The sequence below is a fragment of the Equus quagga genome, chromosome 11, assembly GCF_021613505.1.
Source record: "Equus quagga isolate Etosha38 chromosome 11, UCLA_HA_Equagga_1.0, whole genome shotgun sequence".
In the NCBI taxonomy this organism is placed as follows: domain Eukaryota; kingdom Metazoa; phylum Chordata; class Mammalia; order Perissodactyla; family Equidae; genus Equus; species Equus quagga.
Genome location: NC_060277.1, coordinates 23,253,357 through 23,280,400, shown reverse-complemented (window position 1 = coordinate 23,280,400; position 27,044 = coordinate 23,253,357). Strand labels below are relative to the sequence as shown.

General features: G+C 41.1%; 1 protein-coding gene across 1 annotated transcript in view; it reads left to right on the top strand.

The window, feature by feature from the left end:
- The first annotated feature begins 312 nt into the window (after window positions 1-312).
- The window catches only part of SLC16A10 (solute carrier family 16 member 10), a 113,337-nt gene continuing 86,605 nt past the window's right edge, over window positions 313-27,044 (top strand). Inside the window, 1 exon segment of the mRNA XM_046674272.1 lies at window positions 313-969. Within this exon segment, the coding sequence (XP_046530228.1) occupies window positions 687-969 (283 nt within the window). The 5' untranslated portion in view covers window positions 313-686.

Below are 27,044 nucleotides of genomic sequence, written 5' to 3'. Positions count from 1 at the left end.
AAGGTAATTAAATAAGGCCTCTGATCCTTCCGACTCGCTTTGTAAGTAAGCAGGTGGCATAACGTATCTTACATATTATCATTAGTAATAAGAGGTGAATGTCAAAAAACAAAACAGGAACAAAACAAAGAGACAACGTCAGTTTGGCCGGCACGCTGTGTCAGTGGGCTGAGGCTAGAGAAGTTCCCGTCCTGCTGTCCCGATGACCCACGTGGCCTGCACCTGGAGGAGACGCGCCCTCGCCGATAACACGTGGAGGCTGGGTACCCACCTCCGCGGGCCCAGCCGGCCAGGAGGAGGCCCCGTGGCGGGCGCGCGCGCAGTCACTCGCCCGCACTGGGTCGCGGCGCCGCGGGGGTGTGTGGGGGAGGCGGCCCCGCCTCCACTCTCGCAAACCCCGTCACCTCAGCGTCTGCGGCCACACCCCCAGCGGGGGGCGGGGGGCGTCTTTAAGAGCCCGCCGCCGCCGCCCGCTCGGTCGGGCTGAGCGCCTGGAGGCCCGGGGATTGTTCCTGAGGCGCTCGCCGCCGCCTGCGCCTCGCGCCGCCCGCCCGCCGGGGGCTCCACCGCCCTCGCCTCCGCCGCGCTAGCCCGCCGGCCCGGCGCTCGCAGCTCCTCCGCGCGCCCGCCGGGAGCCCGCGTCCCTCGCGCTGCTCCCCCGGCGCCCGAGGTGGCCGCCTCGGGCTATGGTGACCTCTCAGGAGGAGCCCGCCGCCGAGCGGGGGCCGAGCGAGACGCAGCCGCCCGGCCCCGAGGCGGCCGCCGAGAAGGTGGAGTTAGATCTGGCGGGGCCGGCGGGCGCCGAGCCCCCTCAGCCTCCTGAAGGCGGCCGCGGCTGGTTGGTGATGCTGGCGGCCATGTGGTGTAACGGGTCGGTGTTCGGCATCCAGAACTCCTGCGGGGTGCTCTTCGTGTCCATGCTGAAGACCCTGGGCTCCACGGACGATGACCTGATGGTCTTTAAGACAGGTGAGCGGCGGCGCCGGCCGCGGGCGGCCCCGGGAGGCGGGCGCGGGGCCCCGAGCGCATCCCGCGTGCGGAGTGTGCGCGCCGTCCGGGCGCGCGGTGGGTGCCCGGGGCGGGGGCGCGGGAGAGGTGGGTCTGCGCCGGGGCGCCCGCAGCCTGCCGCTCCCGGGGCCTCGGGGTGCCTGTCTCTCTGTGGACTCCAGATGCAGGGACTGTGTGTTTGGAAACAAGTCGCAGAACTTATTTGCCTTGATCTTCCTGCTTTTCTCTCTGCAGAGGAGGCGCTGAGAGTCTACAGCAGACTTTCCTCTTAATTTTTGAAAACGGACGGAACCTTCCAAACCCAGCGACACCGCACTGTCATTTTTACGGTCTGTTTCGTGACCGTGACGGTTGGGTTTTTGTTCGTCTGCCTCTGGGGCTGCAGAGGGGTGTATGTGTTGGGGGGCCGCCGGGTTGGCGAGGTGCAAGAGATTTAATATGCCAAGGTCACGGGAGTTCCGAAGGGAGCCCTGCAAGAGCCACGGTTTCGTGTTTTTTTTGGGGGGGGGGGGGGGCGCGAGGTGCACTTTGTGCTAAACTTGGAAAGCGTAGGAGGCAGCCGGGTTAGGGGCTGGGAAAAGGAAAGTGAGGGGTTGCCCTTTCCTGCTGGGTTCTTTGTCATATTTAACCATATGCCAGTGAAAAAGGTGCAGACTCAACATTTTTTCCCCGGTAGAGCGTTATTACACGATCTGTTGACTAATGAGGCAAAAAACAAGTCCAAGACCTTCTGTGTAACTCGTTTACGTACATTAGTTCACTTCATCCTGCGAGGCAGGCATGGTCGACCCCATTCAGGTGCGACCACTGAAGCTTGGTGAAATAATGTGTTTTGGTGAGTAGCAGAATGGAGACAGAACACACATAACTTAAAGGGCTAAGTGATTTCCATGATAAATCAGGCTCCCTTCCTGCCATTTGGGGAACTTTATATGATTAATAGTCTTTTTTTTAACCTTAATTTTCTATTATTCTTAGAGTGAATGTTCCTTAGGTCTTTAGCGTGTGTACAAGGAATATGCAAGACTGTTATAACAAATTCTAAGGCAGAGGTAATATTCAGAGTTTTAAAACCTTGTGTAAATAGTATTGTACTATATGTATCATTCTGCAATTGGCTCTTCTACTCTGTGTTATGTCTGTGATTTATTCACATAATACCTGAATTTGAGCTGGTAGCTTAAATTCTTTACATTTTAACTCGTGGTTTTCTGTTGTATGACCATATTATATATACTTTATTTATGCATTCTCCCTTTAATAGACATTTAGGTTACTTCCACACTTGCTATAAAGAATGCTGCAATGAATATTCTGGTACATTGTCTCTTTGCGCATGTATTGAATAAGGTACCATATTTAACCTGGAATTTCTGTTCCATAAATAGCTCTTGAAGCTGCTGTGTTATGCAGGTCACAGGGCTACGTTTGAAAGCGTTAAAAATGTAATATCATATGCTTACTTTTTAAGGAAGGCAGCCATTGGAAAGTTTAGCAGGATAGATATGCATATACAATAGTAAACAAAAATAATTTTGTGCGTTTTCTGTATGAGTGTCAGGTATCTGGGAGGGAAAAGCTCAAGGAGGCCAGATTGACAGAGTTAACATTTTATGACTAGGTCCTGCAGCATTTAGCATATTCTTCGGCATCTAGCAGTATTCTTGCCTGGGATTACAGATTCTTAATGCAGTCAAAGCAACAAGACAACAGTCTTTTGTTTACCATTGTTTTTGCAAACTCAGATGAGTAAATCCATTGGTGTCTGTGGGTTTTTTTTTCCTCCTTCCTTCCTTCCTTTTTTTTGAGAGAGAGAGTGAGCAACTGCTGGAGAAAGACCATCGTTTTGCCAGGGAGCAGAGTTTGCAGTGTTGAAGCCTCTACCTACCTTCCATCTCCAAAGTTCCTCTTGGCTATAGTGTCCCAGTACTGGGTAGCTGAAGGGGAGGGAAGGGATGGGAACCTGTTCTCTTGAACTTTTTGAAACTGCATATTTTCAGTTTTGATGAAAATCTTTCTCCATTTACTTTACTGCTAAATCCTTGACAGCTTTCAGTTATGTTTGTATAGGCGTGGATGTATATCATATAAATCGTATCAGCAGTTATACAGGTAGGCCAATTGAATACTGAAGATCTTTGTGCTTATCTGCATGACTGCCATGTATGGGTGTGCCCTTGCTCAAAGGTGCCCAACTCGGGGTAAGTGGAGTCTGAAAACCAGCCTGTGCTCTGGGTGCCCTTTATCTAAGTCCTACAAAGGAGCCCTATGCACTTGTGACGGGCTCGTACAATCCAGCAGCTAGAGCGAACAATGGCCTTTACTTGGATGCTGTGTAAGACATGTGCAGCAGACACATTTTAGGTCTGAGGAAGAAAACAGATTTAACCTCATTTGTGCAAAAAGGGTGACAAGATAGTCTTTAAGCCAGTTAATGTTGAGATATCTGTGCTTCCCACTGCTGCCCACACGGGTGTTTCATAAAGTCCATCATCTATAACAGGCACTGAAGTATTTGAAAATACCTGCTTTGAAGTTTGTTCAGGCTTTTTCACTTTGATATTCTAATGCTGAGTCATCTGTGATCAAACATGTGCAAGCTTCAAGTACAACGCAAAAAATATCTGGAATTGTTTAAGGCTTTTCTTTGTCAAAGTTTTGGTCCATTTTCTATTACCTTATTCTTGATTGATAATCCTGGCGTTAGAGGGCAGTTAATTCTGTCTGCATGTTTTCATTAGCTTCTTCATAGTGAGTAGCTCAAGGATACACAGGGAGGTGGTAATGGAATGGGAACCTAAGTTTCCAAATGATGGTTCACGTTTCTTTTGTTTATTTATTTATTTTAAAGATTGGTGCCTGAGCTAACAAGTGTTACCAATCTTCTCTTTTTTTTTTTCCTGCTGCTTCTCCCCAAGTTCCCTCAGTACATAGTTGTATATTTTACTTGTGGGTCCCTCTAGTTGTGGCATTTGGGATGCCGCCTCAGCATGGCCTGGTGAGTGGCGCCATGTCCACGCCCAGGACCCAAACCAGTGAAACCCTGGGCCGCCAAAGCGGAGCACTCGAACTTAACCACTCGGCCACGGGGCCGGCCCCTGGTTCATATTTCTTGAGAACTTCCTATGTGCCGGGCCCAGTGCTAAGCACTTTACAGGCAGTCCTATTTAAACCTTCCTGCAACCCTGTGAGATAGGCTTTATGTAATATCTTTCTTTTCAGATGTGGAAACTCAGGCTTACAGAATTTAAGTAAGCAGTGGAGCCAGGATTCAACCTCAGGTTTGTCTGACTCCAGAAGCTGGATTTTTAACGATTGATCATATTGCATTGGCCAGATAAGCCTGTCTGCTAATCCTGTGTTCTTTATGTTGTTGATTAATTCAATATTAGCAATTGATTGAGTGCTATACCTGAATTTCTGGGGTTAGAAAAGAAGTCTGAAAGATTAGGGACCCTGTTTCTTCATCTTACTTTGCTGTCAATAAACAATTGCCGGGCCAGCCATGTGGCCGAGTGGTTAAAGTTCCATGTGCTCTGCTTTGGGGGCCCGGGGTTTGTGGGTTCTGATCCCAGATGTGGACCTACTCCACTCATCGGCCACACTATGGAGTCATCCCACATACAAAGTAGAGGAAGCTTGGCACAGATGTTAGCTGAGAGCTAATCTTCCTCAAACAAAAAAAGAGGAGGATTGGCAAAATATGTTTGCTCAGGGCAAATCTTCTTCCCCAAAAACAAAACAATACAAACCAAAACACAATTGGCAATTGTTGATGTCTCACTAAAATAGATTTTTGAAGCATAGAGCGACTTCCCTGGAGAAACAACATAACTGCCTATGGCATTCGGGCAGAAGTCTGGGGTTTCCTTTGAGGAACCACGATGACTGATCCAAAGCAGGGCAGTGTTTCCAGGCAGAAGTGGAGAGGAACCTTTCCCAGGCTCACCTCGCCTCTGCAGGGCTCACTTAACTCTTCTTAGTAACTGATGATCCACCCAAAACTTCTCAGGAAAGGGCCTGAAGAAATTCATTCATACTAAGATATAAGTGAGTTCACATGTCTTAATGTTACTCCTCATTCATTCTACAATGCTTACCAAATATGTGACAGCCTCTATGCTGGGCGCTGAAGATGGATGGTAACTGAAGGGACAAAGTCTGCTGTTCCCAAAGAGCCTTCGATCTGCTGTGGGATGCAAATAAGTAAAAAAGACAGAATACTTCTCTCTGACATTTTCAACATACTGGGACTCAATCTTATTCCATACGGCTGAAATTCTAAGGAAATTCCAGGCAATGGTGGGGGCTGGGAAAGATGTTTGATGGCTTCTTTCTCCATGGTAATAAATCTCACTTTGTGAAATTAAGACTTTGGAAAGGGCAAGCAAGCTGAACTCCAAGTTAGGCAGTAGAAGCAATGAAAAATGTTGAGTGCATCACAGCCCCGCTATGTTATCCTGGCTGCCAGTGACATGGTACTCAGATATGCCTCGCTCCTACTGCTGCGGCAGTCCTGTCGGTCAGAGGGAGCAGGCTGAGCTTGAGTTGTCTCTTTTTGGTCAAGTTTTTACCTGTTCATATGTGCAGCTTCTTGCCTGGGTGGAGGAGAATCAGACACTTTTGGGAAAACTAAAACACATAGTACAATAAACTGAACGTTGTTTTCTCTTAGAAATTGCAACTTTGCTTTAACTTTGCAAGATATTGGAAGCGCCATTTTTAGCTCCTCCATGGACCTGATTAAGAGCCTAGGGTTCTTTTATCTTCTTGATGCAGTGCTGTGGACGCTCTCTGGAATCTTACTAGGATATTAATCTAGTTTACTCACCTGCTTTCTTCCTGGAGAAAGAAATATATTTCAGTGGTATATTGGCTCTTTAAAAATATCTGTTTAAAACAACTATGTTTTCAGAATCAGTTTTTAGGGTAGTTTGTGGTATCCTTTTGAAGAAATTACGTCTTCGTGGTCCAGAGGCTTTATCAGGAAGACTTCTGCTTCTCTCAGTAATTACCAAAATGTGCTCCTTAATAGCCTTTCTTTAAAGTAGAGGTCTATGGTTAAATAAGTTTGGGAAACACTGCACGTTGTCCTCATCTCTTGGATATTTAAAGGACAAATCAAGGTATTAAAAATTCACTAGTTTTATCAAGAATGCAATACCATTCACAATCACAACAAAAAGAATAAAATACCTCCGGGTAAATTTAACTGAGCAAGTGAAGGACCTATATAATGAAAATTACAAGGCCTTTCTGAGAGAATTGGATGACGACATAAGGAGATGGAAAGACATTTCATGTACATGGATTGGAAGAATAAACATAGTTAAAATGTCCGTTCTACTTAAAGCAATCTACAGATTCAACGCTATCCCAATCAGAATCCCAATGACATTCTTTACAGAAATGGAACAAAGAATCCTAAAATGCATATGGGGCAACAAAAGACCCCGAATTGCTAAAGCAATCCTGAGAAAAAAGAACAAAATGGGAGGCATCACAATCCCTGACTTCAAAACATACTACAAAGCTGCAGTAATCAAAACAGCATGGTACTGGTACAAAAACAGGTGCACACATCAATGGAACAGAATTGAAAGCCCAGAAATAAAACCACACATCTTTGGAGAGCTTATCTTCGACAAAGGAGCTGAGGGCATACAAAGGAGAAAAGAAAGTCTTTTCAACAAATGGTGCTGGGAAAACTGGAAAGCCATATGTAAAAGAATGAAAATTGACCATTCTTTTTCACCATTCACCAAAATAAACTCAAAATGGATCAAAGACCTAAAGCTGAGACCTGAAACCATAAGGCTTCGAGAAGAAAACGTAGGCAGTACACTCTGTGACATCAGTATTAAAAGGATCTTTTCGGACACCATGTCTTCTCAGACAAGGGAAACAATAGAAAAACAAATGGACTTCATCAGACTAAAGAGCTTCTTCAAGGCAAATGAAAACAGGATTGAAACAAAAAAACAACCCACTAACTGGGAAAAAATATTTGCAAGTCATATATCTGACAAAGGCTTAATATCCATAATATATAAAGAACTCTCACAACTCAACAACAGAAAATCAAACAACCCAATCAAAAAATGGGCAGGAGACATGAACAGATATTTCTCCAAAGAAGATATACGGATGGCCAATAGGCACATGAAAAGATGCTCATCATCGCTGATCATCAGGGAAATGCAAATCAAAACTACACTAAAATGTCACCTTATACCCATTAGAATGACAAAAATATCTAAAACTAATAGTAGCAAATGTTGGAGAGGTTGTGGAGAAAAAGGAACCCTCATATACTGCTGGTGGGAATGCAAACTAGTACAGCCACTATGGAAAACAGTATGGAGATTCCTCAAAATATTAAAAATAGAACTACCATACGATCCAGCCATCCCACTACTGGGTATCTATCCAAAGAGCTTGAAGTCAGCAATCCCAAAAGTCCCATGCACCCCAATGTTCATTGCAGCATTATTTACAATAGCCAAGACATGGAAGCAACCCAAGTGCCCATCAACAGACGAATGGATAAAGAAAATGTGGTACATATATACAATGGAATACTACTCAGCTGCAAAACAGAACAAAATCATTCCATTTGCAATAACATGGATGGACCTTGAGGGAATTATGTTAAGTGAAATAAGCCAGCTAGAGAAGGATAATCTGTGTATGACTCCCCTCATATGAAAAATTTAAAAATGTGGACTAAGACAACAGTTTAGTGGATACCAGGGGAAAGGTGGGGTGGGGGGTGAGCACAAAGTGTGAAGTGGTGCACCTACAACACGAATGACAAACATTAATGTACAACTGAAATTTCACAAGAGTGTAACCTATTAACTCAATAAAAAAAAAATTCACTAGTTTTAAAGAAAAATGGACTATCAGAAAGGTCCCCAAAGGGATGCTCTTTGGCTGCAATCTTTAACGCAACTCTGCCTTCCCTGTGTGGAGGTAGATTGCTCTTCAGATGTAATCATAAAGTAGGATTTTTAATAGCATGTAGCGATGAATGCATCTTGCAGCACCTCTCCATATAGTCTTACCAGCACCTCTGAAACTTCAAGTCAGTTAGTGCTTCCTGAAAGTTTTTTTTTAGAAAAAGTCTCCACGTTTACAGTTATGCTGCTATCTACATACTGTAGTTGTATGTTACACCTAAACTTAACACAGGAGGTTTTGGCTGTAGTTCACAACTGATCTGCTATGTCTGGCCTTTATGCTAAGGGCTTTTTGTGTGTGTGTGGAAAGCTGTCTGTATAACCATCTCTAAATCTTAGGAAAGTTTTTAGTAATGGTTCTTTGTGGAGCTGGTTACAGTGAATGAATGATCAGGTTCATGGTCCTGTCCATCTTTCACTGTAAGATAAATACCTGACCTTGTTTGCACCGGAAGAGAGGTTGAAAAGCTAAGAGAACTCACTTATGGCAGCTGTTATGCTTGAATTTCCTTCGTTCTCCTCCATCTTAAAAGATCCAACCTTATATTCCATGTAAATTCATCTAAACTGCCTGCTAAAATAAGTCATTAGGACATAAAAACGGTTCCAGGATTTTGGAATAATAAAGAAATGAGTGTGGTATGAGCATTTCATATTCCATTTCCAGAATGTTTGTGAATTCAGAGCAAGACTGAATAGTGTGAATAGTGTATTGTGAATTTTAATTAAATATAACAATATTAGTATTCCTGTGGTGTTTTATCATGGGATTTTTATCAATAAAATTAACTGCCAAAAGGACCAAATCAACCTAAAATAAAAGCATAACAGAATTATGTCAGGAGAGCTTTTGAGGTGTCTTTTAGAATAAATTGTCCTCTGTGCTCTTGGTGTGACTTGCTGGATCTTTTTATGCGGTCCTTATTGAATCCATGGTGCGGTTCCTTGAGGCTTAGTCCCAGGCCATGTCCTTGCTTCACTTTTCCTGCCTTCCTTGGGTGTCTCATACACCCTGTGGCTCAAGCCCCTATCTTGGGGTTCTTAGTTTGAAATCTTTTCTCTGTGTTCAAGACCCATACTTACTGTTTCTGGTCAGTTCCATTTGGATGCATCGTACTCAACTAAAATGAACTCAGTTTTTAGCCGCCCCATATAATCTTCACTTATCACCGAAAAACAACAGCCCACCTGCAAATAGACATAACATATCTTCTGAATTCTCTCAGTGCATGACATCTCTGGTGCTTAAGTTAGAAACCTGGAATTCATCTTAATTCTTTATTTCTCCCCTTTCCTTACCTATATTATTACATTAGACAAAGTCCTTTTGTGTTTACTTTCTTAATACCTCATAAACCAATCCCTTCTTTTCCTTTACTGCTGTCTCTTAATTTGTGCCTTCATTACTCTTGGCCTCAACTGTTGTCATACCCTTTCTCTTGTCTACCTGGCCTTTGTTATGCACCTGAGTGATTTTTCTAAACATTGGACTGCATCATTTTTCTGTTGCAAAGCTGTCAGTGATACCCATTACTTCTAGGAAAATGTCGAACTCCTTACGCCGAAGGCTTTCAAGCTTGACCCTCACCTGACCTTCTAGCCTCACTCTTACCATGCTCTCTTCTTGCTCTTTATGTTCCAGAAAGCTGAGGGTCCTTTGCACTTTCTGGAATTTGTTCTGCTGCGTTTTGTGTCCGTGCCTTTATCTGTACCACTCTTCTCTTCACTGTGCTCGTTAGTCCTTGTAAGATTCTGATGAAGTGGCTGGCCATTTTATTCCTTTTGTCACAATGGTGGGACAAAATGATTTTATGCAACTGTTGTTAGATTTTTGATGCCCTCAGAATGTTTTGGGGGTAGCATGAATTCAAATGAGCTATGAATTAAGCTTGAAGTGGAAGACAGAGAACTAATTTCAACCTAGTCTAATCTAGCATTCTGTGAAAGGCATTTTAAAGATGATACATATTTGCTTAAGTGATAATTTGCATGGTTTACCATAAAGAAAGGGCTTTCATATACATTACTTAATTTTATCTTTTAGAGTAGCCTTGTAGTGTGTCATTACCTCCATTTATAGATAAGGAAGTTGCAGCTTGCACAGTTTAGAGTTGGGCCACATGATATCAGTGTTCACATCCATTATGTTGAATTTAGGAGCATCTTTTTTTAGCTGGGTAAAAGTTTGTACTTAGGTCAAAGTTGTCCTGAAATGTAGAACCCTGCCTTTTTTTCCCCTTTTAACTATTTTCTGCATATTTACCTATATGTTCTCTAGAACCTTAATAGTGTCTCTACACAAGTTATCACAAATCCTTTGAAGTTGTTTTTGGAATAGCATTCCATTTAGTGTTATTACAAACTAACTACAGATCTGATCTCATTCAAATTAAGCAAACAAACCTTAACAAAAACAAACTAAACCCCAGACACTACTGGAACAGTCAGCTCACCACAGCTGTGTGTACCTGCCTAGCCTGGTGCCACCCACGCAGGAACTGTGGGTGTTTTTATTGGCAGTGATTCAGAAGGAGCACTTCCAGCATTCTCTGGGAGCTGGACAGACCCACCACACAAGAGCCAGCCCCACTGACACTGGAGTGATGGAGAAAACAGTGCTTTCAAATGTACATGTACTGAGTATGCACGATCTTACCTTCTTTGCTAAGGTTAGCATTAACAGCAAAGATAATTCCCCACCTTGTGAACAGAGCTAGAACTAAAGAGCTGAGGAACTGATTTGCTTTATTCCCAAGTTGGAAGTTTTTTTCCTTTTTAATTATGGGGATATATGTGAAATAATGTTTGTGGACCAAAGCAGTGTTTCTAACCCCCTTTGTTCCCTCTTGATAAACATAACAGTTTCATAGTCCTTGAAAATTTTGATACATACCTCCAAGGATAGTTTACCTTTTGAGTGAGAATCCCTAATATTCAGAATATAAAGCCATGCTTCTGTATTTATCCACCAACTAAGATTTTGTCACTTTACTTTTAGTTGTATTATGGAAATAATTAGGATTCTTTTTTTGTTTCTTAAACTCAAAATTATGATATTGAATATGCTTTTTTGTTTTTCTCCCCAAAGCCCCAGTACCTAGCTGTATATCCTAGTTGTAGGTCATTCTAGTTCTCCGTGGGACGCTGCCGCAGCGTATCTTGATGAGCAGTGTGTAGGTCTGCGCCCGGGATCCGAACCAGTGAACCCTGGGCCGCTGAAGTGGAACGCGTGAACCAACCGCTCGGCCACGGGCCCAGCCCCTTGAATATGGTTTTTGAAACTATGCCTCCCTGGAACTTCTGATAGCTCCTCCTGGTGAGGGGGAACTGTGCTGCATTCCTCCTGCAGTCCCCCTGCTTGAGAAGCATTTAAACTCAGTTCAAGGCTTTTACATCACTAGATAATTAAATCTAAGTGAAATTAGTGGATAAAAGGGAAAGATGCACTGGTCTGCAGTTTAGCTATTACACATTTTTTGCTAAAGAGTAAATTGTATCAACAGTATTCTGTTTGTGTTCAGAAAGTCAAATTTATTCTTGTGACAAACTTAGACTGGCTCCAAAAACCAATTGTGAGATACGTTTTATAAAAATAGAAAACCCCTACTCATTAAGTGGAGATATTTATTGACTTTTCTGGTTAGATAGGTGTTAATGCCAAGTCGGGTGGGTTAGTCTGGTAACTGTTTTTAATAGCGAAAACCTTTTCATCTTGCTTAATTATCCTTTTTATTAGTTTTGACTTCATGTTCCAGTGTTGAATGGCAGCATCTCAGAGGATTCGCATTTGTCAATGGATGTTTAAACAACAACATTCCACAAAGTTCATTGATGTTTTAGTGCAAATGGGGGGGCAGAAAGTTGTCATTGTTGTCCTGTCATAATGTAATACCCAAACCTTGGCAGCAATGCCCCCAACTCCGTAGTTATCCCTGAATGCCAGGTTTTTGGGTTTTTTACTTTCTGATGGTTTGTCTATATAGCTTCTAATTTTTCTACGTTGAATAAGTGTTGCTTTTATAATGGTAAAAATATTAATATTATAAAAAACTCACCATTAGCATTAGAAATATTAACTTTCATAACTGTAATAGTAAACTTGTCCTAAGAAACTGTTTTGTAGGGATAAATGATAGATTTATGGAGTTTCAGTTGTAGGTATTATGTTTTGTCTCCTTGTACTCAGAGAAAAATGTTAATTATGGAATAGGCTGGAACTAATAAAGGGACCTGATTTTAAATAAGATCAGGTTATTTGGCTGCATTTTGTTTTTGGATCAAAACGGAGGTATTTAACATCAAAGGGACAATCATTAAGAGCTAGACCATGCAGTGCTAACCGCCCTGAGCCCCAGCCAGACTCTGGCTGGTACTTTTCTTTTTCGGGGTGTAAAAGTGATAGAGAAGGCTCGGAAGAGATAATAGACTCATGATTGTGTTTGTATGCATAACTACATAGGAAACATTAAATCCAGAGTTGATAAATAGCGTTTAACCTAAAATCATCTTATTTTGGTGGTTCTTATGTGTTTCTGGTACACAGGCTGCTTGTATGTGGGTCAAAGGCAAATAGACCATTTCCCCACATTTTGTTGCTGGCCACCAGAAAAAAATCTCAGAGGGTCCTTGCCTGGATAAAAAAATGATTATATTTTAAATGTTTATTTAAACTAAAAGATTTGAAGTAATGCTTTTTAGTGATGTAAATTTTCTATCAGTATGTTTAAGGGCCACCTAGAAGATTCTTTTTAAAACATGAGAGTGTATTATTTCTTTCAATAAACTTGTATCTGTGGATGATACTCAGTGGGACTGAAGACTGACCCTTTTCCAGAAATGCTGTGAAATTGTCTACAGAAATCTACCTGTATCTAATGAAAAAAGAAATTGTAGTAAGTTCAGTTTTATTAGTTTAGAATTTGTAATTATTTGGAGAGGGATTTGTTTTATCTAGAGTTATTTGTGTTTTTCACACATTCCTACAGATGAAGCATTATAAGGAGCCTTCCTGAAAGAACACACTCCTTTCAAGCACTTTTTTCAACGAAGCCAAGGAATATCAAGCTTTAACTCTTTTACTTTAAATTTTCAACTTATGCATACATATGCATGTTGTCATGTGTGTATAGATGTCATCAGTACAGGGCCATAATCCCTTATCTGAAACTCTTGGGGCCATATATGTTTTGAGATTCAGATTTTTTTTGATTTAAAAAAAGTAACCAGGTCCATACACCTATATTTTTTAACATCCCCCAGGGGAGTCTGAGGCAGCACCCTGTAATCAAATACACTGATATTTATGCAGCAAAATATATAGCTATTCAGAGTAAGTGGGACACGTGGAGGACATAAATAGCCTCATATCAGTTCAGATCATGTTTTGCTTCCAAGTGAGTGTTGATACCATCTTAGAAAAAACTTTAGATTTGGGATTTCAGAATTACAAATAAGAAATTGTAGATTTATACATAAATATTTACTTTTGTTTTCTGTTTCTCATTGAATGCTCTTCATATCACGTAATGTACCTATGTAATGTTTTCAGTAAGTGTGGTATTCTACCATATACTGGTCTACCCTAGTTACTCAACCAGGCTTCCTTTGCTGGGTGTTTGAATGTCAGACAGTCTTACGCAATGTAAGTAGCATATCTATATACATCTTTGAACAAATTTTTTTCTTTTTTTAAGGAAGATTAGCCCTGAACTAACATCTGCCAATCCTCCTCTTTTGGCTGAGGAAGACTGGCCCTGAGCTCACATCCGTGCCCATCTTCCTCTACTTTATATGTGGGATGCCTACCACAGCATGGCTTGCCAAGTGGTGCCATGTCCGCACCTGGGATCTGAACTGGTGAACCCCGGGCCGCCAAAGCGGAACGTGCGCACTTAACTGCTGCACCACCAGGCCGGCCCCTGAACAAATTTTTTTTTCTCCTTTGGATTGCTTCCTTGGGGTGTACATCCAAAAGTACGATTACTGGTTCAAAGGGTATGAACAACTTTATGACACTTGTTACACATTGCCAGATTGTTCTTTAGAGAACTTGAACTAGTTTACTGTTCACCAGCAATAATACACTGGCTTCCTGAAAGCCTTACCAATGTTAGGTTTTATTTTTATTAATATTTGCTAATTTGATAAGTGCCAATGGTATTTTTAAAAATTAGTTTTAAATCGTATTTTATTGCTTTTAGGGCTGTGTGTTTTCCCAGTTTTTGAGCCCTTCAGAAGCAGCAAATGGCTTGGCAATTTTATATAATATCTGGGAATACAAGTGGAAACATACCAGTGAATATTAGAGTAAAACTTTCTTATCACAGGTGGGAATATGAGGAAGGCCTGAGGTTATCCTAGCCCTTAGATTCTCAGGTGACATACCTTGGCAGGTGGAGCACACCCTTGTCCCCTTTCCTCTGCTCTCTTAGCCCAGATGTTGATCAAGGCCTTTCTTGGGGCTTGAGAGTGGGGATGTAAATTAACCATCAGGACACTTGGCCATGAGGACTTCCTGACTCTTCCAGGTGACAACTCACCCTTCAAGTCTGCAAGGCAGCCTGGTGTCTTCTCTCTCTGTGTTGTTGCCTTGCCTCAACCTCCTCTGGACCCAGCTAATTCTGTTGAAAATAGCTTTAATTAATTAATTTGGGTGTATGTGTGTTTAAAATTACTTTTTGCTTTTACTTATTTCTAAAAGAGATATAGAAAACATTTAACTTATTGAGCACAAACTATGTGCTAGGGGCCATGCAAGAAACAAATGAATTTGACCTATTCCATACTCTTGGGAGGTTATGAGGGGAGACAAAATGATATGGCATAAATAATTCTACAGCAACATGCTACACATGCCAAATGCAGTGTAACAAGACAGAGAATTTTAGAGGAAGGCAAAATGACTTCTGACTGAGCTGATGTGGGAAGGCTTCTTGGAGGAAGCTTTTGGGTTAGGCTTTAAAGGATTGGTACACTTTCCTCAGCAGATTTAGCAGAAAAAGATATACCAGGTGAAGGTACAAGGCCTGGCAAAGGCTAGGAGGCAGTCTAACAACGAATGTCATACTGTGCTTTACTGTGTATTTTATATTGTCTTGTTTTATCTATCCAGTAATCCTCTGATGTAACTGCTGTTGTGATCCTCGTGTTTTAGATGGGCAACCGAGGCTGGGAAGTGGTGGGGCTGGATTTGAACTTAAGTCTGGCTTCAGGTCCCAGGTTCTTTATACCCAGCTACACACTGGACTTATTAAGTGAGTGACAAAGAGTTTGGTTTGGCTAGAGCCAAGGACGTAAAGTGGAAAGTCACAGAAGATAGGCTGGAAAAGAATGATGGAGCTGAGGAATGGAGACTTTGAATCCCGAGTTAAGAGGTTTGGACATTATTTAATAGACAGGCAATGGGGAGATAGCAAAGGTTTCTGACGTATGCCTCAGAAAGATGTGACTGGGTTGCAGAGGGAGTGAAATAGGAGGAACGTCAATTACAAAGTCCTTGGCTGAGAGCTGGGTGAGATTTGAGGTACAGAAGTGGTAATAGGGAAGGTAAAGGTAAAGGAAGGGACAGATGAGACATTTCAAAGGACAGACTGGGGGAATTTTGGCAAATGGTGGGTGTGGACGGTGATACGTAAACAGAGATGCCTGCATCTGGAGCCTGCTTTTTAATACTTTCTTTTTTCTTTTTTTTTTTGAGGAAGATTAGCCCTGAGCTAACTACCACCAGTCCTCCTCCTTTTTGCCGAGGAAGCCTCACCCTGAGCTAACATCCGTGCCCGTCTTCCTCTCTTCCTCTACCCCATATGTGGGACGCCTACCACAGCATGGCATGCCAAGCGGTGCCATATCCGTACCCGGGATCCAAACCGGTGGACCCCTGGCCACTGAGAAACGGAACGTGCGAAATTAACTGCTACGCCACTGGGCCGGCCCCATGCATTTTAATACTTTTTGAGCTGGGATCCCCACATTTTCATTTTGTCCTGGGCCCTACTAGTTACCTAGACACTCCTGGATGGTGCTGTTGTCAGGACCAGGGGCATGAGGAGGATGAGTTGACAGGGAAAGTCTGACACAGCTGTTAGACATGTAGAGTGTTAAATGCCAATAGGCATCCTCTATGATGAGAGGATGATGTCAGGCACATAACTGAAAATGCAAACCTGAAGCCTCAGAGTGAAGCTGAAGCCAGGGGTAGAGCTTTAGAAAGAACATACGTCTCTAAGAGGAGCACGATGTAACAACAGAAAGCCAGAAATTCTGTCTCAGGCATACCCTGGGGCTGCTTCTAGGTAGTTTAGTTAGTTTCCATTGAAATCATCATCTTTAAAAGTAACAAAACTTCATTCCTTAAAAATCTTCCCATGGGCTGGCCCAGTGGCACAACGGTTAAGTTTGCATGTTCTGCTTCCGTGGCCTGGGGTTTGCCGGTTCGGATCACAGGTGCAGACCTAGCACCACTTGTCAAGCCATGCTGTGGCAGGTGTCCTATGTATAAAGTAGAGGAAGTGGGCACACATGTTAGCTCAGGGCCAGTCTTCCTCAGCAAAAAGAGGAGGATTGGTGGCAGATGTTAGCTCAGGGCTAATCTTCCTCAAAGAAAAAAAAAAAATCTTTCCAGCATTTAGATTTCTCTAATTTAGATTTGCAACTTTCCAAAGGTCAGAATTGTATTTTTACTATCATTGTCTTAAATATTTCTAAAATTTAGTCCTAAGACTTAGTTATTTTTTCCTTTTAACACAGCCTCTAAGACTATTGGCATTTACTCTTTCCTTCATGATGTAATTAAGCCAATCTGTAAGTCTTTTTTGTTTTTAAAGATTGGCACTTGAGCTAACATCTGTTGCCAGTCTTCTTTTTTTTTTCTTCTTCTCCCCAAAGCCCCCCAGTACTTAGTTCTATGTTCTAGTTGTAGGTCCTTCTGGTTGTGTTATGTGGGACGTTGCCTCAGCATGGCCGGATGAGCAGTGCCAGGTCTGCGCCCAGGATCCGAACTGGCCAAACCCTGGGCCACCAAAGCAGAGTGCATGAACTTAACCCCTCAGCCAGGGGGCCGGCCCTGAAAGTCTTATTTTCAAGATGTTCTAGACAAAGAGACTGTGCAAATAGCTTAGAATAATTCCAATTAATTTATGTACTTCAAATTTAAAGTATTTTCTTTTAAGATTTTATTTTTTTATTTTTCCTTCTTCTCCCCAAAGCCCTCCAGTACATAGTTGTATATTCTAGTTGTAGATCCTTCTGGTTGTGCTGTGTGGGACACTGCCTCAGCATGGCCTGAGGAGTGGTGTCATGTCTGCCCCCAGGATCCGAACTGGAGAAAAACTCTGGGCCGCCAAAGTGGAGCCTGTGAACCCAGCCACTTGGCCACGGGGCCAGCCTCTAAATTGAAAGTATTGACAGTGGTAGAAAACTCGTTCAACAGGTAGATGGTATTATCTTGTAGATCAGTCTTTGCAGAGTTTAGTAACTGAGTCAGCTGCTTTGTTCACAACTCATAATGAAAACGGCTAACTTTTGAATGTAGGCTTACTCTAAAATGTTGTGTAGGAAAGGTACTAGAAAACTAGAATAAATGAAATTACGTTCTCTGTTGACTAGCACTGGGGTGGAATATTGTACAGTTTGTTAAAAAACATGACTTGCTTTTTTGCACGCTCACGCTAGACATCTGAGGTTTGACAGGGGGAGGAGGAGGTGTCACCTTGTGCTCACTGGCCAGGAACAGACTCGGTCCTAGTTGAGAAAATAAGTGGGCACTGGCTACACACAGATGTGTTTTGCCTTAGTTTCCTGTCACACAGCTTAGCAGTGGGACTCAAGTAAGATAATGGAATGTCAAGTGCTTTTAAACGCATAAAGCACTACAGATATGTCAGACACTGTTGTTACTGAGCAGGTTGGCACGGTGCCTGTATGCGGGCGTGTGTGCTCACTCACGTGCTGCGCTGTAAACTCTCACGTCCTGAATTGCTGTCTTGTGATTGAAGCCCAGCTGCAGGTGCTGGAAGTGCAGTGACCCTGGAGGCAGAACCAGTAAAGGCAGAGGTGGAGAAAAGGGAATCGATAGTTGTGCAGGAAGAGGATATCTGCCTTTTTTTGCAAGTCCAGACACCCTTCCTCTTGCAGTAACTGTTTCGTCTTTTAATATCATTTGGCTTCATTTAGGAGGTCTGTATTAGCAGTTGGCAGGGGTGAGGGCAGTATTTGGGCCATGCTTGTGTGTTGTTGTGCTTGTTGGGATGAACGGAAGTACTGGCTCACTCACGAGTAAATTTGATATCTAACAATTATGGAGAGAGGAGGAAAAAAGTCCAGCTGAAGCATTGTTTCCTCAGAGTTTGAGAAGCAGAAGCCATATAGCCTTTTAAATCCCATGCCATCACAGACACAAAGACACCAGACACAGAGACTTGCTGAGAGCCAAGGTCAGGGATGGCAAAAGAGCCATGTATGTTTTGGTATTGACTTCAAAACACATTGTTTCCTGTAACTTAGTGTTTGTTGTGTGTAAGTTATAATAATTAGTTTTGTATATGTGGTAGTTGGTTTTTGTAACTGACTAGGAAACACATGCTGAGCCGTTTAAATCAAAAGGCAGACTATTACTCTTTTTGGAAAAACATTGGGTACAAATTAATGCTTAGTTCAATTAATCTGTCTTCTACCTCTAATTCATTATGATGACTTTGGGTGTCTGGTGGCAACTGAGAATGGGTTATGGAAAAACATCAAGGCAATGTATTCCCCATTATTTATGGTCACTTAAGAGGATAAATTAATCATTGGTCACTAATCTTTGGATAATTACTCTATGTAGCTGGAAATATCCTTAGTTTTTTGGAAAGCGAGTGAGTGAGTTAGTAGAACTGTCAAAATTGATCAGCTTTTCTAAGTCTAACAATAAGTGAGGGGAAACCAGCTGCCTTCAACCTTTTCTCCCCTGTGGTGTAGCATGATCATTCTATAACTCTGGAAACTGCATGTGGACCCACAGAGAAAGTACATTAATACAATACCTTGTGATTTTCAGGTAGGCATTCAAAGCCTTATCCCAGCTGAGGATTAACAGAGCAGCCTTAACAGGTAAAGGCTTGCAACCTGTTCATGTGTTTTTGGTTACTAGAATTAGGCAAGTTAATAACACCATAGAATAGGTTTGAATATAGATTGTTTAGGAAGTGAGTCTTTGGGTGACAGCGATTCTATTTATTTATGCATTAAATAAATAAATATTTTGAAGGAGTCAACATTGTTTAAATACTGTATTTATTAGATGGTATGGGTGTGAGTGGGAATAAAGAAAAATGTACATTTAAATTCCAAGGAAAAAAAAAAGGAGGAAGTCCTTGCCTTGTGTTTTCCACATGAGGACAGTGTTTCAAAGGCAGACCAGTGTCTACCTTTTGGAGTTTGAGGTCTTCATTCAGGAGATTCTCAAAGAATCTTTATATTTGAGAGCAAATGAGGTTGCAATGCAGGTGGAATCAGAGACATACTACTTATTTATCACAATCAAAATCCTGTCATTTTCGGGGCTGGCCCTGTGGCGGAGTGGTGAAGTTCGTGCGCTCTGCTTTGGTGGCGCAGAGTTTTGCCACTTTGGATCCTGGGTGCGGATATGGCACCGCTCATCAAGCCATGCTGAGGTGGCATCCCACATGCCGCAACTAGAAGGACCCACAACTAAAAGAAAATAGACAACTGTATACTGGGAGGCTTTGGGGGGAAAAAGGAAAAATAAAATCTTTAAAAAACAAAACAAAACAAAATCCTACCGTTTTAATAATAACAAAATTCACCTACTTACATTATCAATTGTTGCCTTGATAAGGTTTCTGGAAATAAAACATAATTCTGCTATGTATTGCTGCCAATCAGTAGAGAAGGATGTCTGTCATTGTGAGAAACACTACATATGCTATTTTTGGGATTGAATTACCTTAGAGCTAAAATACAACTTAGGACTTTAGAATACAAATGCAGATTTAGAAATCTAAACTAGGACGCATTTTAGAAGACTCACTTTAATTTTTAAAGGTCAACTTTAGTGAGGGATAGTTTACATATGATAAAATTCACCAATTTTAAGCCTACAATTTGATGAGTTCTGACAAATGTATACAGTCATCAACCACCGTTACGCTCGTGATGTGGAGCGTTTCCGTCACCCCAAGATGTTCCCTTGATCTCCTGTGCAGTATTCCCCTACACCTCGGCTCCTGGCAGCCATTGATCTGCTTTCCATCACTATAGTTTTGCTTTTTCTGAAATTTTCTGTAAGTGGAATCATACAGTGTTTTGTGTCTGATTTTCACTCAGCTTGATGCTTTCAAGATTGACCCATCTTGTTGTGTGTATTAGCAGTTCTTCTCTTTTTATTGCTGAGTAGTATTCCATTCCTATACCTAATTTTTTATCCATTCACATGTTGATGAACATTTGGGTTGCTTCAAGTTTTTACCTGTTATGAATAGTGCTTCTGTGAACATTTGTGTGCAAGTCTTTGTGTAGACATACACTTTCATTTCTCCTGTGTACCTTGTTTTTATTTTAATTTAATTTTATATGCTTATCTGTATTTTTAATTTCACAAGAGGGTAATACTATGTATTTTTTTTAATTAAAAGAAATTGTTACTGAATGAGGAGGTGAAATAGAGTGGGAGGACTCTGGAAAGATAGGTTTTCATATGGGTGATTGGGTGAATGGTGGTACTGTCCATCAAGAGAGTCAAATAAGGCTAAAATTTTTTTTTTCTTTTTCTTTTTTTTTTGGTGAGGAAGATTGGCCCTGAGCTAACAGCTGTCTCCAATCTTCTTCTTTTTGCTTGAGGAAGATTGTTCCTGAGCTAACATCTTCTGCTAGTCGTCTTCTGTTTTGTATGTGGGACGCTACCACAGCATGGCTTGATGAGCAGTGCATAGATCCGTGCCTGGGATCTGAACCCGTGAACCCCAGGCTGCCAAAGGGGAGTGTGTGAACTTAACCTCTATGCCACCAAGCCTGCCCCTAAGATTTACTATTTTTAAAAAAGACTGAAGAGGGTCCATTGAAATGAGTCAGTGAAATCACTGATGACTTCAGCCAGGGTACCTTCATTGGCCTGGGTGTGCAGGGAGTGGGGCCTGATTATAGTGTGTGGAGCAGTGACTACAAGGTAGACAGGGGGTGCAGGCTAGGAAGTGAGGAAGTGACATCAAGGGGAGAAATAGGGTGGTAGCTAGAAGAGAAATAGGGTCAAGGGAGGGTAATAATTAATTGTTTTAAAGATGGGAGGAGCTGAGGAGAAGGAGCCTGTAGAGAGGGAGAAGGTGAAGTTACCAATTGGCTAATTGATGGAATAAGGGTCATGAGCAGCTCAGAGACAGGCAATCCAGAGCACAGCAGGTGGTGGGGGTTTGCCAGAGGTGCCGTGTAGTAAGGGCCTGGAGAGAAGAAAGTAAGAATGGAGCAAGTGGAGGGAGGGTTGGTGAGGATCTGGAAGCTGAGGGGGCCTTTGTTTTCTCTAGGGAGAAGTTATTTAAGTGTGGCATGTGGGGTTGAGAAGCAGATCCGAAGAGCACGGCAAAGGTTTGGGAGCTGATTCGTGATAAGGAAAAGGATTCATAACAGTTTGAGAACTCCATCAAGACTGAAAACTGTGAATTTGCAGTGAAACCAGTTTCTAAGATTGTGGATTTTTTTTCCAGCTGTGCTCTGCAGGCTGATATGTGAGCAGGAAAGGTGACCTGGACACTTGATGTAAGGTTAGAAGAGAATGGAGCAAAGTAATTTCACATTTTCTTTCTGTTTTCAGCTGGGTGTTGTGTGGCTTCCTCTCCTCTCCACCTTTTTATACCCCATTCTGAGACTGGAAAGTACTCATGGGTTTTAAGTCTTTGGTAAACTGGATGTATTTTTTTACAATATTTTTATATTGTAGTAAAATATTTATAACATAAAAGCTATCATTTTAACCTTTTTTTTTTTTAGGAAGATTATCCCTAAGCTAACATCCACTGCCAACCCTCCTCTTTTTTGCTGAGGAAGATTGGCCCTGATCTAACGTCCGTGCCCATCTTCCTCCACTTTCTATATGGGATGCCTGCCACAGCATGGCTTGACAAGCAGTGTATAGATCTGCGCCTGGGACCCGAACTGGTGAACCCAGGGCTGCTGAAGTGGAGCACGTGAACCCAACTGTTATGCCACTGGCCCGGCCCCCATTTTAACCATGTTTAAGTAAATAATTCAGTGGCATCAAGTACATTCACAATGCTGTACACCTCACCACTATACTACAGTTTTAATTTGAAGCAAGGCTTTGTCATCTCTTTTCTTCCCCTTGTATCACTCCTGATCTGTAAATTCAACATTGTTCTTTACTGGATACAGTATTTGTATTTTTGAAATTGAGGTATTGGTAACAGTATGTACTGAGCTTAACTTTGGCAGGTGCTGTGCAAGACACAAATTATGGCATTACTTTTCTCACTATTTGGTTGTAATTATTTGTTAACATATGTCTTCCCTACTAGACACATAAGGTCCATGAGTGCAGGGGCTATCTATGTCTGTTGTATTTACAGTTATATCTGTACTCTCCAGCACAGTGCTTGGCACAGACTGGCATTCAGTGAAGTTTTTGAACAAATCAGTCCTTCACTGGAAGAATTTGTTTGTTTAATAAGTTCTTTCTGAATGCCTTGTATGAAATAGGCAAACCTTGTATTCACACATTAATACAGATTATAGGGCATGGCACATTCCAGTGTCTAGTTAATTAGTAAAAGTCAAAAAGGGTTTATAGTTGTAATTTCACCTTGGAGGGTATTAGAGCAGACTGTACAGAATTGGCAGCAATAATCTCAAAGCTGGAAGGCTGTAGGTTAATTAGGATCACTTGACAGCAAGTGAGTTAATCAAATTTGAGAGTTAAAAGAATGTTCCAATAATTTATGTTCAAACACACTTCAAATATATCAGCAGGTAACAAGAACTTTAGTTGTATAATGCTCCAAAACACCAGTGGATTTTATGCCTTACAGTAATGTTTTGGAGAAAGAAAACCAGTAAAATTTTTTGGAGCTGTTTGATTCTATTACCCTCTATTAAATAAAATACACTAGAGTTTAAAACATTACCTTTGTTAGAGATAAAAAGATAGTTTATTAATAAATTAAATAATTTAGGAATTCTATTTCTCTCTTACAGTTTATTAACAAATTCAGTAATACTTTTAATTATTTAAGAAATATGTTTAAATATGGGCATTTCTCCATTAGCTGATATGAAAGTAGTATTTTTTTCAATGGCCTATGGTTACATGGAGGTAAAGCGGCAAAATACACATATAATAATTAATTTACAATATAATATATCCCTATAAGAAAAATCACAACACGTCCTCTGATTCTGAAAGGTAATGGCTCTGTGTGTGTGTTTGTAGAAAAACCCACTGAGGCCTTTTTAAAAAAAATAAAATCTGCCCCCAGCGAAGTATTTTTGGATCATATGGAAAGAGAAAAGAAAAAGCTGTCAGGAGTTCTAGTTCTATCATTCTCTTGCCCCTTTTAACTCTCAATAAGCTAAAACTGAACTTTGGTTTTAGGAACCAATAATGGAAATTTTCTTCTGTACCGTCAGCAAAATCTAGGACTGAGTGGTTACTATGGCTTTTCATTGTGTGATGTGTGAGTAGTAGGAGAACAGACAGAGAGACAATGGACATAGGTCTTTGAAGTGGACTTCCTCAACTAAGGTAATAGAGGAATATCAGTGAGCAGGGAGAGAGGGCAGAGGAGAGATGAGGGGAGGTGGTGGGGCAGGGAGGAGCAGAATCAGAGGAAGCAAAGACTCAGGCTGCAGTCTTGGTTGTGTAAATGCTGCTTGTTTGTCTCTCCATCACGGTGGCCTGCCCTGTGATGATGCTGGTGTTCAGCGCGCTTTGAGTGAGAGGAGTTGGCTTTGTAAAGGAGGATCTGGGGTCTTAGTGCCTTCTTGGCTGACATGAGCAGGTTGCATCTCTGGCTGGGCGCTGGAGTAGCAACAGCCCAGATTTCCAGGAAACAGTTCCTCCTGTCATCATTTTTATTCCAGAGTCAACAGGTTTAGTTATTCAGACGTCTGCTCTCCCCAGCTACTTGCAAATCAAGCAAGCAGCTTTTTCTGTTTCTCTCCTTTCTTCCTTTTTTTCTTATTTCCATCTTGTTTGTTATTCCTTTATTTTAGTCAAGCTCACACATTTGAACATAATTGTGACTGTTTCCACTAGCCAGCGCAGGGCTTCCTCCTTACCTAAAGGACTCCTAATTCTGTGGTGTGTAATGGTGAATCAAGACATTTAAAGATGTTGCATACATGTAACAACATCGTTAAACCTCAAGATCATAGTGTAGTGGGGCTGGCCTGGTGGCACAGCGGTTAAGTTCGCGTGTTCCGCTTTGGTGGCCTGGGGTTTGTGGGTTTGGATCCCAGGTGTGGACATGGCACGACTTGGCAAGCCATGCTGTGGTAGGCGTCCCACTTATAAAGAAGAGGAAGATGGGCACAGATGTTAGCTCAGGGCCCGTCTTCCTCAAAAAAAAGACAACATAGTATGGTGTGAAAATATGAAGTTGTAGAATGTTTAATGATTCTATTTACATTTTATTTAAAAAACCATGTAAAACAATACTGCCCCATTTCATAGAATCTAAAACATTACTGATGCTAAGATGCACCATTATTTTATGTACACTGAGAAGAGGGGAAAACCTGCAGATGAAATTGTGATATAATGCTTCATTATGGTTTGTGAGATGCATCCCAGTTTTTGAGATGTTATAATGTGAACAAAAGAGGCATCATAGAATTGAAGAAATAAGGTAAATATATTATATTGAAACATACTTATGTAATAAAAATATAAAACATGCATAGAAATCATGTATGTATAGCCAATTAGGGAAGTGGTCTTCGTCTATGAAGGGAGGGAGGGGAATAGAGGACGGGGCCACATCAAAGGCTTCAACTCTATAATTTATTTTTATTTTTGCTTTTTTTTTAAAGATTGGCCCTGAGCTAACATCTCTTGCCAGTCTTCTTTTTTTCTTCTTCTCTCCAAAGCCCCCCAGTACATGGTTGTATATTCTAGTTGTAGGTCTTTCTAGTTGTGCTATGTGGGACACTGACTCAGCATGCCCTGATGAGAGGTGCTAGGTCCGCGCTCAGGATCCAAACCAGCAAAACCCTGGACTGTGGAAGCGGAGCACATGAACCCAAACACTCGCCCATGGGGTTGCCCCTATAATTTATTTTTAAAAATCTAAAGCAAATATTGCAGAAACTTAAGATTAAACAAGGTTGACTGGTGAGTTCCTATAATTTTCTGTATGCTGTAAATATTTCATAATAAAAATTATATATTTAAAAGCTACATAAAAAGCAAGTTGCAAAAGCCTGCAAAAATAGTAGATCCTATTTTATTTTCTGGTAGTAGTTGATTTTGTGTTCTTTCACACTTCTTCCTATGTTTATCATACCGAAGCAGTGGAGTTTCTGTTATTGTTGGAAGGTGAGGGGCTTTCTACATCTCCATTTTTATGTAAATTAAAAGATGTGTCATGTGTTGTCTTAGTAATGATAAAAAGAGGCGAAAGTACTTAATGATATAATGTCACAGAATGAATAGGATTGGCTGGCATTATTTCTTGCTATTAATAAGTAGTAAGAAAAATGTTTTCATTATTTGTTTCTTTGAAACCATTTCTCTGGTTGCTTCCTCATTTATTTTTTCTTAGTCATATGGTGTCTAGAGAGGGGTTAAGTCTTGAGAAAAAGAATTATTGTACAAGTTGAAGAAAAATAAGTACTATCATGTCTGGAAATCTGATAGACACTTTTAAAATAGTCATGAAGCTTATGAACTTTTTTTACCGTCTTACTGAAACCTAAAAAGAATGTGTCAGTTTTGCCCTCCTACCACCAGATGGAAGGTCTGTACATAGGGTGTTTGCTTATTATGCCCTAAGCAGTGAGGAATCCAGGGGCTGAAAGGGATATTTGTCGTATCACACTACCTTTAGAGACCCTTCATCTCCTACTTCCATGAAAAAGGAATATTTCTCGTGTCCCATAATATTATGTTAGTATCTCACTTAGGTATTTAATAGTACTTACTGTTAGATTAAAAAAATAATTTGGCAAAATCTAAAGAAAAATCCAAATTTAGTCACTTGAACCAGAATCTCATTCCCTAGGATCTTGCCTAACTACTCATAAGAAAAAAAAGCTATATGCATAAAGATCTTCACTATACCATTACTATGACAAAGTAAAACTTTGGAGTCAACTTAAGTGCCCCCCAATACAGAAATGGTTAAATAAATGATGGCAATCTACTTTATGGATTATGTTGCAACTATAAATGATAATGATTGCTCCTAGCAACATGGAAGATGTTTGATGGTGAAAAGAGCAGGGCGTAACACATGATTATGACTCTAAAAATGTGCACGAATGTGAAGAAAGATGAAGGGAATATGGAAGACAACAAAAAAAAGTTGCATTAGAATGGTAGAATTTTGAGTGGATTTCTCCCCTCACCGTTTGTAAAAAATTTTGTCCTTGTTTTTGGGGGGACCAGATCTTTTAAAGAAAAACTTGAATTTCTCTTTAAGAAAATGACAGATAGAAGGATGAGGGATACTAGAAAACTAAAAGTAGCGGCCCTTTTGAAGATAAAACTAAAACATTTTAAACCAGGATTGCTTTAGCAATGCACATATTGATTATTTAATTTTGTCTTTTAGAAGAAAGTTGGCCTAGTGCAGCTGTGTGGAAATCAGAGTATTGAAGAGGATTGGTAAAAAAAAGTGGGCAGATCAAAGCCGATGTGACTGGCTTATTCTTTTGTACCACCAAATCAACGAAATTTTTGGACTGCGTTTGTGTTAGTCAATATTTAGTTATTTGCTTTGAAGCTATTTGTTTGCAATAATGCCATTAACATCTCAACAGAGCCAAAGTCTGACCCTGAGATGGTAGAATCTTAACTAATTTTATCATTTATATAGAAATCTTTTAAGGACGTGAAGGACCATTTCTTTT